The sequence below is a fragment of the Corylus avellana genome, chromosome ca2, assembly GCF_901000735.1.
Source record: "Corylus avellana chromosome ca2, CavTom2PMs-1.0".
Taxonomy (NCBI): Eukaryota; Viridiplantae; Streptophyta; class Magnoliopsida; order Fagales; family Betulaceae; genus Corylus; species Corylus avellana.
The window spans coordinates 1,990,771-2,009,161 of record NC_081542.1 but is presented as its reverse complement, the minus strand read 5'-3'; the positions used below and the strand labels follow the sequence as shown (position 1 = coordinate 2,009,161).

General features: G+C 35.5%; 1 protein-coding gene across 1 annotated transcript; it reads left to right on the top strand.

Annotated features, from left to right (window-relative positions):
* Positions 1 to 3,585: 3,585 nt before the first annotated feature.
* LOC132170880 (kinesin-like protein KIN-7F) lies at positions 3,586 to 11,182 on the top strand. Its single transcript, XM_059582020.1, is given in 16 exon segments — positions 3,586 to 3,676; positions 4,293 to 4,451; positions 4,733 to 5,188; positions 5,657 to 5,746; positions 5,854 to 5,954; positions 6,054 to 6,167; positions 6,246 to 6,327; positions 6,414 to 6,481; positions 6,571 to 6,636; positions 6,768 to 6,892; positions 7,499 to 7,835; positions 8,776 to 8,880; positions 8,960 to 10,009; positions 10,136 to 10,455; positions 10,547 to 10,824; positions 10,827 to 11,182. Coding segments are annotated over 14 exon segments (3,123 nt in total). The 5' UTR covers positions 3,586 to 3,676; positions 4,293 to 4,451; positions 4,733 to 4,977; the 3' UTR covers positions 11,003 to 11,182.
* The last annotated feature ends 7,209 nt before the right edge of the window (positions 11,183 to 18,391 follow it).

Here is an 18,391-nt window from a genome sequence, read left to right as displayed (position 1 = left end):
AAAAAATAATGTCCAATTTTAAAATTTCGCCTAAGGCTCTCAAATACATTGAGCCGGCCCAGTAGGGCACCCTGCCCATTTGACAGCTGAGGTGCCACTGCTTTTCATCACCTTTGTTTTAAAGTCTTTTGGACTTTATGTGAACAAGTCAGATATATGGTTTGTGTACCACACCTTCAGCAAGTGGGTAACATAGCTGGTGCCTGGTGGGGAAGTTTTCTATTTCCCTACCAATAAAGTGACTTTTATAGATCTGATGGATTTTGCAAAGGCCATTTTAATTCAGATACAGAAAAGTTGTTGGGTGTGCAATAACGAAATGTGGCATTGTACACATGCAACCAGTAAGTTAGCGACCATATATATCCCCCATTAATAAGGGTCATCGTGTACCAAAAAAAAAAGGGGTCCAATCTTGAGTCCAGTTAATAATTTTGAAGGGATCTTGGATATACTAAATTGCTTTTAGATCAAGATAGTTAACAGGTGGCCGAACCACCTCTTAAGCGAGGGAATGGGTGACCATCTTTTCAATCTCAAAAAAATATCAACCACTCAAGAGTGTGGTTGAAGTAGGCCAACTACGCCCTCATCCTTTGAGGGTGGTGGCCACCCAAGAATGCCGGAGTCCTCAAGAACAGGCCACCCAATGAGAGTGGTTGGGTGGCCACATTCCTTTACTGTTAGATTATTATTTTTTTAATAAAAACATAATATGATAGTAGCGTATATGTGACAATATTACTCTATTTTATAATCTATAGTTATTTTTGACGTGAACCCACATGGGCAAAATCACAACATCAATACATGTTGATGGGTAAGGAACAACAACCATATATATGATAATATGAGAGAGCCGAGTGTACATAAATTAGTGAGGTAAGTCATGATTTTCATCAAGTTGTGATTTCATGAAAGTGTTGATTGAAGTCAAAATTTCATCTAATTGAAAGTGATTTGGGCAGAACAAATTAGCATAAACGCATTGATATCGCAACTCACAATCATATTTCATAAACTTAAACTTACAATTTGGTGGCGTTAATCATAAAAATAATTAAATTAAGCTATAAATATGAAATTAGAAGTTAAAGTCACAATCTCATGCCCATTCATCATGAATTATTAATGGTTGTACCAGTTAGTAAGAGTATAATAAATTTAAATCACAAATTGTAGGCTAAATTCATGATTTCATGGTTTTATTTATTTATTTGTTATTTTTATATAAAAGCAATTTTATCACTTCACTTTTTTAGGAGAAACTTCACTTAAGACCCTTAAACTATCACATATTTTGAGAATACCTTCCAAATTTTAAAAATTTTCAATTTCATCTCCTGAACTTTTAATTTGATGCAATGTACCCCTTCTGTCAGATTTTAAACGTTAAAAGTAATAAAATGACTTTTATACCCCTATTTTTTTTATTAAATTTCAAATTTATCCATCATTTCATTTTGTTTTTTTTTTTAAAAAAAAAAATAAAAAATCAGAGGGTAATTTAGTTTTTTTAGTCATTTATAGCTTGAATGTGACGGATTGGAAGTCAATTGAATTAAATTAAAAATTCAAAGGTTAAATTGAGAGTTTTTAAAATTAAAATTTTATTTTTTTCAAAATACGTGATAATTCAAAGTTTAAAGTGAAATTTTCTAATTATTTATTTTCCTAAATTGAACTTTTATGTATACTCATAATTAACAATCATAGCGTTTTTTAAACTTGCATCAACTGTCGGCAACATATTTGGAAAGTATAAAATAATGGAAGAGGAAGGTGCGCATGCATGCATGAATGAATGCATACATACATGTATGATTGTATTTTCTATTTAACAAATAAAAAGCTTATTCCTAACATTTCTAGGGACACATCACACATGCATGCATTGGTCCTCCTCCCATGAACGACGAATATTTATATTGAGCCGTTTGTCAGCCCTCACCACATGGGATGTAGGGCGCATTTCGTCCTTTACTGTCTCGGTCAAACCAGACCCTTCTCTCTCTACGTTTTGCAGCTTTTTCTCCGCATCATCATAGTTGTACAAATATTCAAATGCCCCATTCCAGTATACTGTCGGTGTTTGGTGTATATATATATATATAACTTAAGGGAAATTGTATTTTAAACTCTTGAAAACTCTTTGAATTATTTTTAATTTGATTTAATTGATCCCACTTCATCAGATTCAGCCATTAACCTTTAACGAAAATGACTAAAAAAAATTATCCTTTGATTTTTTTTTCTTTTTAATTTGAAATTAAGCGCAAATTTCGAATTTTATAAAAAGAAATTATGGGTATAAATGTCATTTTATCACTTTTAATGTTTGAAATCTGACGGGAGGAATACATTGCATCAAATTAAAGGCTTAAGGGGTAAAATTGAGGGTTTTTGAATTTGGAAGTCTTCTCAAAATGTATGGTAATTTAAAGGTGATTTTTTTTTTTTTTAAGTGATGAGAGTGAATTTAAGAGTGCATGTATCATTTTTCTATATAAAGAGAGAGCAGGAAGGGGGGTCGAGGAAAAGGTACCTCGGACGATGATGTCGTCTGCAGTATTAAGAGCATTTGATGGTCAATTAACTACACATGTTTTTTTAATAATAGGGACAAAATTGAAATAAATGTTATTAAAAAAAAACATGCATCTCACATGTTACTAAAAAAATGAACACATATTATTTTTATAGAGTAAATTTAAGGAAATTCTTCCAACTGAGTTTGGAGGAAAACTTTGTCCTATTATTTACACATCTTACTTTCATGCATGCTTCTTAGTTTAATTCTTAACTCCTAATTAAACGTCAAAATCAATGGTAGAAATGAGAGGAATTTTATAAAGATACACATATAATATATTTCACTCCTATGAGCCCACTAATCCCTTGTACTACAATTTTCATTGTAAGTACTTTATAAATTGACGTGATAATTTATGTAGTACTCGTATGAATTGTCATGTTAGTTATTAAATGATTAATTTCATATTACGTCATGTGGCAGTTATATAGATTATCACATAAATTTGTTAAAAAATTATAATAAAAGCTACCAAGCATTTTTTTAGGATTTGAATCCCCTGATTTTTCAGGACAGTATATGTGAGAGAGTTCTTATAAAGTCTATTTGCCCAAACGAATGACGGATTGTTCGAGACTTATTCAGACAGGTAAATGTCTCAAATTTTCAGGACACTAAATGTGAAAGAACTTTTACAGAGTCTACTTTTCCAAACTAGAGGACCTATTCAGACAAGTAAATCCCATAAAATTTTTCTTATATTTAGTATTTGAAATAATTAGTAATAGAAAAGCAAAATTACTAAAAAAAAAAAAATCAATCCTATTTTTCAACATAAAGAGAATTGTATACACTCCGATCCAACTGGGTTTTACTTTTGATTACTTTAACAAGGCATAAAGGTGTCACGTGCTCAGCTAATTTCCGGGTGACAATTTATATCCATTCAATGCATTAAGCAATGGGCACGGTTGGTTGCCACGCAAATTACGTGGAACGTCAAGGACAAATCAGTCATTTGGGTCTCTGGTTTGTCAAGGTCTGGCTTAGCGCCTAGCGCGGTAGTTTTATTTCAAAGGCTGATAATATCCAGAGCAGCGTAGAGAAGCAACCGACGAAGAAAGTGGACGCCATAACCACCAGGTCCACCACCATTCCTCGAAGCCCTTAATTTGTGACCAAAACACTGTGATATCACAGAGAAAGAGAGAGAGTGAGAGAGTTTTGGCTTCTCAGTTCTCAATCTCTTTCGCTCTAATATATATATATATATATACAAAAAATATTTTATATAATATATTTTTTTGGTTTTGAATTTGAGATTGGCATTGCATGAGGTAAGTGTCAGATTTTTTTTGAAAGTTGAAAGGGACGGCTTCTCTGTTGATTGAGACAGAGTACACCAATTCTACGGCTGTGTTTGGTTTGGCGGATAAATATTGGATTTGGTGTTCGATTTTCTGTTTTTTATATTTGAGATTTTTACTCTTTTATACCTAGCATTGTTGGGTCAGTTTCAAAGCTTTTTTATGTGCATATAGTGCTTCCAGAGTTTGGATTTGAGTTGGTGCTCCAGCTCCAATTTTAAGGTTCATTATATATCCAACCAAACACGGCCTAGTTGGTAACCGACGAGTTCTGAGTTTGGTTTTTTGTTTCGAAAATTTGATGTTTCTTGCTCAAATCTTCTGTAATTTCATTGAAATCCATCAAAATATGGAAGATTATGGTTAATTCGTGCTGGGATTTTGTTGTACAGGGCCAAATTTCGGAAATCAAATACAATTGCATCTCAGACGGTCCATTTCAGAGCTCTCTCTGCACTGCACTGCATTGCACAGCACATGGAGCCAATGAAGAATCTTCCATAGATCGCAGACATTCCCTTAAAAATGACTGTGAAGTCTCAACCCCCAAGGTAAAGTTCTTTTCCCTGTCTTTCTCTCTCTTTGCGTGTCTTTGTTTCTTCAAAATGGGCTAACATGTGAGGAAGAGTTTGACAGTCTGTAATTGGGGACCATCTTAGAAAAACTACAAATTTCCATTAAACTACATAACCAATTATTTGTCATATTATTGGGTATGTATACATGAATTAAGAAAGACAGACAAATAATACTGGTTTAATGGTCGAGACAAAACGCTGAACAAAAAATATGGTTGAATTAGCATTGACGCATGATTAGTTTGTCGATGCAGATGATCATTGTGGCTGAAAAGTTTGCGTGGCCCTTGTGTTCTGTACAGAACAAACAAAGCTTGCTTTATTGAATGGTCAGAACCGTTATGCATTAGTTCAATAGTGAGGAAAAAGTTGTGGGGAACTGAAGATAGGAGGCAATGCTAGGTACTCTTCATTGGAATTCATTGATTTCTTGATATATGGTCTAAATTTGAGTCTTGCCTGGAGGTGGGTTTCGGAAGAAGAGAGGTAAAGGTTAGAGATGGGAGCAGCAGGTGGAGAGGAACTAATGCAAGGGCCGAGTGGACGTGAGGAGAAAATTTTTGTTTCGATTAGGCTGAGGCCATTGAATGAGAAGGAGATTGCAAGGAATGATGTGTCGGAGTGGGAATGCATCAACGACAACACTATCATATACAGGAATAACCTTTCAGTTTCTGAGCGGTCCATGTACCCAACTGCTTATACATTTGGTAAGGAAGTGATAAAATTACATTTTGGTATGACGAGATTTTCTTTGGCGAATGCGTCTTTTGGGTCTTATTTGTCTCTTTTTGTCAATTATGAGATATGTTTGATGCAATTGTTAATAGTACCCAATTTGACTAGTCTACTGGATAATGGAAGATTTTGCTGGAATTGGTTTCAAATTTTTGGAGCTTTGAATTTTTGTTTGATTCTTATTTCGTCTTTGTTTTCTTTGTGAAATTCTTTCTGCCTGTAATGATTCTGACTTTATCCCTGGTTTTCATTAAACTCGGCCACAATGATATGATAAACTTCTTTCCAGAGGTTAATTGCGTTTGTGTTGCTCTGTGGTTTTGTTCGAAAAAGCATTTTGTATGGACAATACCTGTAACGATATTTGATATGGATTTTGTTTCTCAAATTTTATATTCTTCTAATCTGTGTTGTTTTTTTTTTTGGCTTTTTGGTTCTAGACAGAGTATATAGGAGTGATTGCTCCACAAGGCTGGTATACGAAGAAGCAGCCAAGGAAGTTGCACTTGTAGTTGTCAGTGGTATAAATGGTCGGTACATTCAACTTTTTTCTTTTTCTTTGCCATCTCCCTGTTTCTTGAGATTTGCTTTAAACTCCAACAACAGCTACATTATTTTTTGGACAACCTATTTTCAGCAAGTATTTTTGCATATGGACAAACAAGCAGCGGAAAGACATATACGATGAGTGGAATTACTGAGTACGCTGTAGCAGATATATATGACTACATGGAGAAGGTAACTGAGAAACAAATATTGATTTCCCTTTCATTCAGATATGCATTTTGTTATTTTCCTCGAGTTCCATTAATTTTATGAAATAATGTGGATTTGTAGCACAATGAAAGAAACTTTCTTTTGAAGTTCTCTGCTATGGAGATTTACAATGAATCTGTCAGGGACCTCCTAAGTTCAGATAATACCCCGTTAAGACTTCTTGATGATCCAGAGGTGAATATCATTTTTGATATGCTGAAAAAGAACTGTATATGTAAGGTTCTTTGCTCTAATATTTAGCTAATTTGATAGAGAGGGACAACTGTTGAGAAACTCACAGAGGAAACTCTTAGGGACTGGAACCATTTTAAAGAACTTCTGTCTGTCTGTGAAGGTAAGGAATAAAGATGCTTCAAACTAGTCTTTCTTTGACCGAATGATGCATGATGTATACAGAAGTAATGTCCTAGCTCATTGCAGCTCAAAGACAAATTGGGGAGACATTCTTGAATGAAGCAAGCTCCAGATCTCATCAGATTCTCAGACTGGTATGAATGGTTTCCATTACAGAGTTTGAACTATTGGTCCTCCTGATAATTTTACACATTTCCTTTCACTAAATATTGTGTTCTGTCAGACAATTGAAAGTTCAGCACGTGAGTTTCTTGGCAATGACAAGTCAAGCTCCCTCACCGCTACTGTGGTATGAATCATTAACTTTTTTTTTTTCTTTTTCTTCTTTTTAGTTGAAAGACCAAAGGAAAAAAAAAAAACCCGAAGAAGACAGTGATTGTTATCAGCAACAATGACAGCCGAGTTTTTTTTTTGGTACAGAATTTTGTTGACCTTGCAGGAAGTGAGCGTGCATCTCAGTCATTAGCAGCTGGTACAAGGTTGAAAGAAGGTTGCCACATAAATCGCAGCTTGTTAACTCTGGGAACTGTTATCCGTAAGCTCAGGTTTGTATCTTAATTTTTTGCACTTTGGCTGAAGTCACCATGATTTTTTTCTGCCTGTCTTAAACTTCTTGGTTTCCTTTAATGAATGATCAGCAAAAGGAATTTATTATTGAAAAATTCAATGAGGATGCTTAAGAGTTAGTGATACATGTAAGGTGAAGGATTTAGTTATTGTGGTTCGCAGGAGTTTGTTCAAACACCTCCTCAATTTTTTTATGTAGCTTTATGATTCACTAATTTGAGTTGTCAGAGTTTTCAGCTCTCGTCTTCTGCCTTAAATTTGATCACAGTTTATCAAATTTTTTCTGCAATATATCCATGTGCCTTAGACTGCAGCCTTATAACTTCATTTAACATTTTATCAACATCGTGTGGATATTGTGCTATCAAATAGCTCACTACTTCGATATAATTATGAAGATTGACTATGCTAGCGAATGTTATGGTCCTTCCAGAAACCATTTGAATTGTTAATGCAATTGTTATTGCTTGTTTAGCCCTTTTTCTAGTTGATACTTTCTTTCAGTCATATGATTCAAGCCCTAGCACAGCATGCATAATTACTGCATCCATTACTAATATAAGCAACTTTGTGTTTGGGTGCAGCAAGGGAAGAAATGGACATGTTCCTTTTAGAGATTCGAAGCTAACCCGCATACTGCAGTCCTCTTTAGGAGGCAATGCTAGAACTGCCATCATCTGTACCATGAGCCCTGCACGAAGTCATGTTGAGCAATCAAGAAACACTCTCTTGTTTGCAAGTTGTGCTAAAGAAGTGGCAACTAATGCACAGGTCAATGTAGTCATGTCAGATAAAGCATTGGTAAAGCATTTGCAGAGAGAATTGGCTAGATTGGAAAGTGAAATGAGAAGTTCAGGACCAACTTCTGTTACATCTGACTCTGCTGCTTTGCTTAGAGAAAAGGACCTTCAGATTGAAAAGGTAATAAATAGGCTTGTAGCATCAAATTTATCTGCCTTTTAAATCCCTAGACTACCTGCAATGTCCTTAGCTTTGATGTAAAGTGGAAATGCTTACATTTAATTACAATGAAGGTATACATCAACAACCATATGTGCTGATGCAACGCTTATTATAGTTGACCATCTTTGCAAGCATCACCTGTTGTAGAAGTTTAATTCATACCCAGAACTTCTACGATTTATCCTCTCTCATCTTTTTCACATTTAGAGCTTTGAGGTCGTTGCAAAGGTACTTGAAGAAAGGTCATATCAGTCCCATCACTCGATTCTAACTTTATCTTGCTCCTGCTTCTTTTTTACAGATCCAAATTACATGAACAGTGATAACAACATATAAAGCAAGGGAAAGAGAGAAAAAGAATGTTAAATTTCCATTATCCTAAAAGTTAAACCTAATAGGAAATATGAATTTAATAATTTAATTAATGTTATAACATTCCTGGACTCGGACTCCATATCAAAAGTAAGGCCAAACAAACATATGTAGAATATAACTGAAATGAGAGCTAAATTACAAATTAGGACTCAAGCTCATGACTGCTGCTTTGGTACCATGTTAAATTATCAATTTTCTCAAAAATATAAATTAATAAGAAATGATTTAATCACTTAATTAATTTTCTAACAAGAGTGGGGTGGGAAGGGTGACTTGAAATATCAATGCTAACTGTGGAGGACCAAGGGGATGATTTACTTGTTCAGACAACATTCGACATTTTGCATTTCCTCTTAAGAGCAAATCTATCAACTTGTTTATGGTTGCTTCTGTCATAAAACTTGACAGATCCTAAATTTTACTGGCACTATGCCAAGTGTGATTTATGATCAAACTATGAGTTGATGCATATGTTTAATAAAACCTTGACTTGTTCGGTTATTGTTCCTTCCCCATCGTGCAGCTGAAGAAAGAGATAAAGGACCTGACTCTGCAACTAGACCTTTCTCAATCTCAGGTTAAGGATCTCCTACGACTGGTTGATGACGATAGACCTGCAATAATACTGGTATGTCTAGTATGTGCTCAAGCATCCTTTCACCTTGGCCTACCTTCTTGATCCTCTGTTCCTCTCCCTCTTTCTCCAGGCAGATCAAGATCATCATTATCCCAAATTGCGAGTGCGAACTTCATGGGACTCTGAAAATCAAATATCTGAGACACCTGCTACCACAGATTCTCACCTTGATGTTGGTGTCAGATCTTTTGATGCATCTCAATATTCAGATGGACACAGTAGGACTAGTTCTGATGAGAACTTATTCCAACTTCCTGACTTCAACGAGAATTTTTCGCAAATCCATTCCTCTCCACGCTTGTCAGTTGCTATTCCTAATTTTCTTGGAATCGATCAATATCAAGGGGAGACTGAAGAACAGACTGATGAAAAATCGGAGGATCTTTGTAAGGAAGTTCGTTGCATAGAGATGGAAGAGCCGAGCACAAACAGATACACGCAATCAAATATGTCAGATTCTAGCCCAGACGGATACATAAACACAAATATGTCAGATTCAAGCCCGAACAGATACTTAAACTCAAATATGTTTGATTCAAGCCTGAATAAATACGTAAACTCAAATACATCATCTCCGATAGCAAACACAGCTACCTCAGGAGTGACAGTTGTTGAGAATGGAGATAAAGCAACTCAAGAGTTGGGGTCACCACCGTTGAAGGGAGATAAAGAGTTAAGTAGCATTCTTCCAAATTTTGTTGTTCCATCCCCCGAAAAGCCTTCTCCATGGCCAATGGAAAAAGATATGGCTGCCTATAGATTCTTGAGATTAACTCGAAGTAGAAGTTGTAAAGAAAGTCTTATGACTAGTTTGTCTTCGCCTTGGTTTGAGAAGGTAGAAAAGCACGAGAGCACACCACCAGTTGGGTTTGACAAAGAATTCACTGGAAGACCTGAGGGTCTTCGGATGAAGCTTTCTGCCTTGAAGTATGATGCCATTGTTGACAGCTTATCAAGAAGTAGTTCTCAGACTTCAGCAGGGAGTGCTGTTGTTAACGAGTTTAAAGTGCAGGATGCCAAAAGTCCACTTGATGAGAACAGTACCAGCAGATGCACTTCGACTGCAGGAATAAATGAAATGGCCGATCTTCAGTGTGAGAATCAACATACTGACCATGTGGTGAGTGTTTATACAATATAAATTCACATGAACCATATCAGTATTTTCTTAATAGGAAAATCCAGGAAGATTGATTTTTTTTTGTGAATCTGGCCATTGTCATTTGTTTAATTTCATTCCTGGTAGGTACTGGAGATAGAACCAAAGCTCATAGCTTCCAAAAAGAATGTAAAAGATGTTGGCTTGGACCCTATGCAAGATGATACAGGAAGTCCTTCAGAATGGCCTTCAGAATTCAAGAGGCTCCAAAGGGAGATTATCGAACTTTGGCATGCTTGCAACATCTCATTGGTTCACAGGACCTACTTCTTCCTGCTATTCAAAGGTGATCCAGCAGATTCTATTTACATGGAAGTAGAGCTCAGGCGGCTCTCCTTCCTCAGGGACATTTTTTCTCGAGGTTCTCAAACTGTGGAAGATGGTCAAACACTGACACCCACTTCTAGGTAATGTTAATTACATACCCTGGCTTGTTAAATGTCATTTCACTTACTTTCTGCCACTAGGCAAACTTAAATATGTTTCTTTTGCAAACAGCCTGAAGGCTCTACAACGCGAGAGGCAGATGCTGAGCAAGCAAATGCAGAAGAGGTTCTCTAAACAAGATAGACATAACCTCTTCCTCAAGTGGGGTGTTGGTTTAAATGCACAGCATAGGAGGCTGCAGTTGGTGCATCGCTTGTGGACTGACACAAGAGATATGAACCACATTACTGAGAGTGCCAGCGTTGTTGCAAAGCTTGTTGGTTCTGTTGAGCCAGGGAAGGCTTTCAGGGAGATGTTTGGGCTCAACTTTACACCCCGGCGATCAAGCCATAGATCTCATCGTTGGAAACCCAAAGTGAAGTACCTCCTGTAAGCTTGTTTCTGGATTCCCTATACAGAAAATTCGTGTGGATATGTAGTGATTCCGACGGCTCCATTTCATATATTGTTGATCACGAGTTTATAACAAATCTTCACTTAGTGTTTTCTGATTCTGTTTACAGTTGATTGTAAGAAAGCTTGTAAATTTGCTCAGGCTCGAAATATGTATGACGGTAATGCCTATGCTTTCGTCGTTTCTTGTAGTCTTCTCCCATGACTAATATAAAGCTGGAAACATATGGGAGAGTGTTATATATGGTTTCTTACCTATAATATTAATTTTTATCTTAGAATTTCTTCATTTAATTTTTCTCATGTTGGTCATGCTTTACGAGAAATTTCTCCTAATTCAATCGATTAAACTAATGTGTTCAAAACGCACGCAAGGCATTTGCTCCGAAACACATTTACTCTGGGAGTAAATTAAATGGCCGATCCAATCTTCAGTGTGAGAATCCTTTCCTGTTTCCTCCTAGCTAGATGTTATAACTCTTTGCATCTTCAAAACCCCTCCCCAACATCACCCTGCCCCAAAAACACATTAGAAAAAAGCTTTATAAATTGGAGAACTTACTTTAACAATTAAGGGAGACCCTTTTCTTGCTGCTTAATTTCCAAGTGAAAAATAGACCAATAGCTCTATACCTGACATAAACAGAGCCTGATCTTTTATTTTATTTTTTTATTGTTTTAATGGCAACTCCCTCTATATATTTCATTTTATAACGTTATCTCTAAATATGATTTGAGTCTTATATATTCTAAGATAATGGCAGTCTCTTCTCTTTCACGAACAGCCATCATCTGGGCCGCTCCATCTCGAATAGTTATCTTTTTGCATTAGCCAAGATATATAGAGAGCAGCAGTTATCTAGGCCAATGGAAGTTTTCTTTATTTCTTCGAGATCGATAGAAAAACCAAGGTTTCTTCTCTTCGCAGGCCAGTGGAGCGATCGATCGAGCAATTATGTGTGTATCTGTGTCTTGGCAAGACAAAATATATGTCGTAGTTTGGGTGCTGATGGGCTTCGTATGTTTGGTAATTGGCGGTGCCTTAATCAGAGAAGCTGTAATGGAGATTATGCTTCCTGGCCACACACATCGCAACTTAGCCTACGTTTGCGTGACAATGTTGTTAGGCGTCATCATTTGCTGTATTTTTCTCATCCCTGCCATTGCAGTTTGCGTTGAGGTGTTTCTCAAGTGGTGGAAGACTGCGCCTCGGTTTCCTCTGCTCTTTGGGAAACAAAAGATCGCACCTTTACCCACTTCGACATCCTCAAACTCGACAATTATCATTGTCGTCAACTGAAACGAGGCTATACACTCTATACAAGATTGTAATATATATATATAGGATCTTGTCCTGTAATACATTCCTTTATTATTATTATTACCGGATTTATGTTATTGTTATTAGTGTTAGCCGTTTTGGATCTTATTGATGTTATGATATAAGTTATGGAATAATAGCGGGTAGGTGGTCACCAACAGTGTCTGAACGATGATGAGTTAAATTTCATGGGTTACATTAAAATGGTCTGTTTGAGCATCATCTTCTTCATTCCGGCCATTCTTACAGAGAAGGGGAGAGTTTTCCTAATCGTTATGATCATCCATGCCAGGAGGTTATAAAAATTTGTTTCGACAGGTTCCTCTTCAAGCCGGCCCTTAGCAAATTTAGAACAATTCTTTCGCTGCTTATAAGCACCAGCGTGATATATTATGCAGTTTTGCCTAGAACTTTTAATTTTGGGCGAAATTAATATATATATATATATATATTATAAAAAATACATATATATTTAAAAAATATTATTTTTTTAGGGACCACCATATGTCTGCACCCAGTTGTCCCTTTTTCTTGAAAGATATTCATGAGTTTCGATCTCATATACTTTGTTTGAGCACCATTTTTTTAACAGATTTGAGTATCTAACACCAAACTACTGTCTTTATTTTCTTTAATTTCCTTTGCCATCAAAGCCATCATATATTATAACAAAGAGTTGGGCAAATCAATTGATTGCCCTGGCAAGGCAGTTGATGATGAAAAGACTTAAAATTTGAAATGTAGGAGGAGGCCTTAATTCCTCTTGGGCTAATGATAAATACAACGCCAGGCGTGGTGATGCACGCCCAGCATATTTTTTTTTAAAATAATATTTTAATTATTCAAATAAAAATAAAAAAGCCAAGCGTGCATCACTGTTTATGCACGCTCGGCGTTCTGTGAATCATTACTCTTCATTTTGATTAAACAAGTAGAAATTGATACATTATACTTTGCCCATCTAACATGTACTATTTACTTTAAAATAAGATTAACACTTGTGCCAAAAATAAAATAAAAACGTAAAAAATTGAGTCATTGCTCTTAAGTATATGTAATATGTGTATTTACCGTTCTTAAAACAGAAATTTTAGGTATTCTTATGGTGTTTTTTTAGTCATAAGTGAATATTATTTTCTTAAAAAAAAAAAACCAAAAAAACCCAACATTTCCCTTCCTAAAAACACGTTAGGCTGTTGATATATACCACACAAAGATTTCAGTGTGTGGGAACACAACCCAAGGCTTGAGGTTTCCCAAACAGCCAAACTTGGTATTTTACTATTTTGATTAGAAGAGCTGTGATTGTTTATAGTAAAGAAATAATTAGAGTTTTCCATCGATTAATATTTGAATAAAATTTATAAATTTAATCATTTAATTAATTTTTCATAATCATATATAAAATATTAAAAATTGATTTTGACTTAAATTTTATTTATTTATTTATTTTTTTTCATGTTTTCCAACTAATTTGTCAGTAAGAACTACAATGACCATCATGGCATCATGTATTACAAAATCGAGACGTGGCTTTTCATTTTCCCTCAACGTATAATTATGGAAAATGTTAGGTATGGAATAGGCTCCTCTCTAGTTCATCTTAGACCCAATTCATTATTAGGATTTTTTAAAAAAAAATTTAGAGTCAAATGAGGCACTTGTCCTTCTAACAAAAAATAATAATAAAATATTATTTCATATTAAAAAAAATTAATTCGGGTGGTGGCCGAAGCCACCCCATGACCCTTGGGGGCCAAATCTCAAAAAAAAAAATTAGTTTGGCCCTTGGGGATGGCCCACCCCATCCCCCAACTGGGGTGGTCTGGCCACCCCATTGGAGGTGGCCAACCACCTCTTATTTTTATTATTATTTTATTTTATATATGAAATAATATTTTATTATTATTTTTTGTTAGTGAGATAAGTGTCTCATTTGTAACTTCAAAATTTTTAAAAATAAATTTTAACCATGGATATTCTATTTTGAATTGGAGAGGATCCTCTTCCGTTATGTATTCTCTATGTCATTAAGTGAATATTATTTTCTAAAAATGAAGTAAAAGAAATAAGGAATAGATTTTATTTTTATTTTTTTTATTGTAAGAAATTAGGACAGAAAGAACATTAGAAGGAAAAAAAAAAAAAAAAAAAAAAAAAAACCCTAACATTTCTCATATAATTATATATATATAGATGAAAAATTGAGACGAGATTTTACAAGTATATAATGAGAAGACATGCTACTAGTCGTCAAATTCTTGCAAATTCACAATTGAAAGATGTTACACATTCATCTATAACCTATTTCTTGTCCATATTTTTTTTTGTATGGTGATAAATTGATAATACAAAATGATGGATAGAGATAATATCAAATTAGATTTGATATCAAATCTGATAAAAATATAAGATAATTACAATAAAATATTGAAATAAATTACCATCAATCGTCTCTCACTCTTACCCTGAGAAAGAAAAAGCCTCCGTCTGTCTCCTGTGAAGCATCGATCATGGACGACAACAAGAGGGAAGAAAAGGCGACTTTCTGGTTTCGAGCTTTGGCATATGCCTCATGCGCAGGCGTATGCAGTATAGGGATGTACGCAACCTACGCAGGCATAATGCATAATCAGCCAGGGTCACAGCAAAACTGGAGCTTCGTGTATCGCCTTGGAACTGCATTTCTGATCTTGATTTGCGTTCTTGGCTTTCTCGCTGTTGCAGAAAAATTGTTCGACTTCATTACTAAAGCTTACAGAAATAAGAAGGTTTCACCCCTACCAACGTTGCCTTCCCAACATCAGTTGCAGGTGTAGCTACTCAAATCATTGTGTTTGAATTGTAATCAAATCTGATTACCTAAAATGGCAGAGATTATATGTAATTAGAATAAATCTGATTACAATCATAACCCCACAAATTTTTTCATCAAGTATAAGCAATTCTTTTTTGTAGCAGAAAATTTATTTTCATTGTTGTTAGACTGTTGATATGTATCACAAGATTTCAGTGTGTGGGAATACATCCCAAGGCTTGAGGTTTCCCAAACAGCCAAAATTGGTTAATTGGGAGGTAACCCTTCAAATGGGTTGGTTTATTTTGGATCAAATGGGCTTGGTTTGGCCTTAAGTTCACTGATTATTGGGAGGAGCAGATTACCAATATTTAAACTGGAAAATGGGAATAAGCAATTAGGATCCCCTGCATTTTAGGCAACAGAGAGCAGGTGGTCACTCTGCCACTTCCCTCTTTGTGGGGTGTTTAAATTGCAGTATAATTTGGGCACCCCAATTGTCTGATGGATATCTCAATCCAAGATTAAGGATCCCTCTTGCAATTGTTTGCGTGAGCATCATCACTTGCTGTATTTTTCTCATCCCTGCCATTGCAGTTTGCTTAGAGGTGTTTCTGAATATTGGTGGAAGACTGCACCTCGGCTACCTCTGCTCTTTGGAACACAACTTTACCCAGTTCTTTCAACATCCTCAAACTCAAACAATTATCATTGTCGTCCAACTGAAACGCGGCGATACACTCTAGGAGCTTGTCCTGTAACACATTTCCTTAAGAGTGCTTTGTTTAATTAGTTGGTGGCCTGCAATTGTGATCGGGGCTGAACAGTTTGAGAGAGTCTTGTCTTTTACTCCTTGCCTCCTTCCGTCGTTAGTTTCGAAGTAAGTAGCCTTGTCGATCTCTACTTTCTTGATGGTGTATTACAAGTTATTATAAATTAACTCTGCGTTCTTCCTCTCCCTCCCTCTTCTCCTGCAGAAGGGATAGAGAAGTGGAACAAGGAATTACTTATATAAATCCTCTCTAGATATCTGTACAGGATATTAAGCTCTGATCAGCTATATATGGATGATGATAAGCTAAATTTCATGGGTTACATTCAAATGGTCTGTTTGCCGGCATTTTTAGTTTCTTATTTTCATCTGGGAGAGGTAATTTACTAGTGTTGATGATGCATCCATATGTTGAACATCATCCAGCTATTGTTGGTTTCTTTTGTGATCATCTTTTGTGAAGAGTGTGTATTTCGAAGTTACCTTTCTATAAGTAAATAAATTACAGAAATTGCACTGCACGTTCATAGCAATCGTTGCCTATCATAACAGCAGCAATTGCGTGCAAAGGAGATTAATTTGTATTTGAATTTGGTCTCAACATCAGCTGGCACGTTCATGAATGCCTTCCACTAGGCCTAGGCGTCGGTCGGTAATGTTTGTGTCGGTAGGAAAATTTTTGTTTTTCCAAAATGTCGGTAAAGTCGGAAATTTTACTGACTTATTCCGCCAAATTTTTTTCCCGACACCGAATGGTGGTCAGTAAAGTCGGTATGTGTAAAATTTGAAAATTTTCATCGAAATCGGTCAATAAAGTCGGTTCGGTTAAAGAATTTTATTTTGCCTACCAAACCGAATTTGTCAAAAAAAAAAAAAAAAAAATTTGTTCCTCTTACCGCCCATTGGTTAGGCGGTGTCAGTAGAATCGTAGAAATCGGTTGGCTATCAGTTGGATGGTGGTCAAAAGTAGGTAGGCGGTGAATTTGCCGAGGCCTACCTTCCACCTTGAGTATGATATTTTGCTTATTTAGCTATTTACCAATAGGCTAGAAGCTGCCCATGCGTGAGTAATTACTCTCTCTCCCATTGCCCAGCTGTTCTAAGGCTGGATATTGATTTTTCTTTTTGGGGTTGGAGACTGGAGGGAAGGGTGTTTCCGTGCTTATTACTCATTACAAATGTCTTTTTTATCTTTTATTTTATTTTATTTTTTCTGGTTAGTTTTACATTAATATTTGAATAAAACTTATAAATTTAATCATTTAATTCGATTTTATAAAATCAAATATAGAAGAATATGTTCATAAATGATTTTGAAAAGCATTTTTTTTTTGGGGTTTCCAACAATCTTGCCAGTAAGAAGTACACTGGCCATGGCCATCCTGTATTACAAAAACCAAGATCTGGCTTTCCGTTTCCATGCAAAATCTTCTCCATATATATATATATATGACATTCAATCGTCTCTCACTCATACCCTGAAACCTGAAGAACAAAAAGCCTCTCTCTCTCTCTCTCTCTCTCTCTCTCACACACACACACACACCATGGAAAACAAGAGTGAAGCAAAGCCGTTATGGTTTCGAGCTTTGGTATCAGTCTCATGCATAGGGGTATGCAGTATAGGGATATACGCAGCCTACGCAGACATAATGCATAGAAAGAAAGGGACACAGCAAAACTGGACCTTCGTGTATTGCTTTGGAATTGCGTTTCTCATCTTCATTTGCGTTTTTGGATTTCTCGCTGTTGTAGTACAATGGGTCAACCTCATTACTCAAGCCTCCAGAAACAACAAGGTTGCACCCCTACCCACATTGCCTTCCCAAGATGATCAGTTGCAGGTCTTGCCTGTCTAGCTATTCAATTCAATTTTCTTTTTCTTCAATTATAAGCAATTCTTTTTTGTAATATTATACGCTCATTTGCTCGGATTTGGCAGAAAATTTATATCATTATATTGGCATTTTTTATTTTATTTTTATAGTCTTCATTCACTACAAAAAAAAAAGAAGAAGTAAAGTTCACTTAACCCTTCAAACTATCACCCCAATAACAATATACCTCTAAAACTATCAATTACGACAATTTACCTCCCAAATTACCAAAACAATGATAATGTATCCTTCAATGCTAGCAAAATGATGAAATTACTCATATAAAATTTTCAATAAGACAAAAATGCTCTTAAAATTTTGAAAAAAAAAAAATTAATATTTTTGTTTTTATTTGAGTAAGCGTAATTTTGTCAATTTTAAAAAATTTGGGATACATTGTCATTATTTTGATAGTTTGAGGGATAAATTGTTATTAGGGTAGTAGTTTGAAGGGGTTAAATGAACTTTACTAACAAAAAAAATTTACTTTTCCCGGCCGCCAGAAAGTGCAGACAAATCTGGAAAAAACATCAATAAAATAATATTTCCCGTTTTTTTTTTTTTTAACGAATCATTTAATTAAAACTATTAATTATAGGGATACACATTGCATTAATTTCAGTAAGGAAAATGGCAAAGCCCTCGAGGCGTTATGTCATTAGGGCTTGGGGGCCAGAGTTCAAGCTGGGCTTAAACAGAAAGTATGTAAGCTTTAATTACCATCTTATTGCGTTCA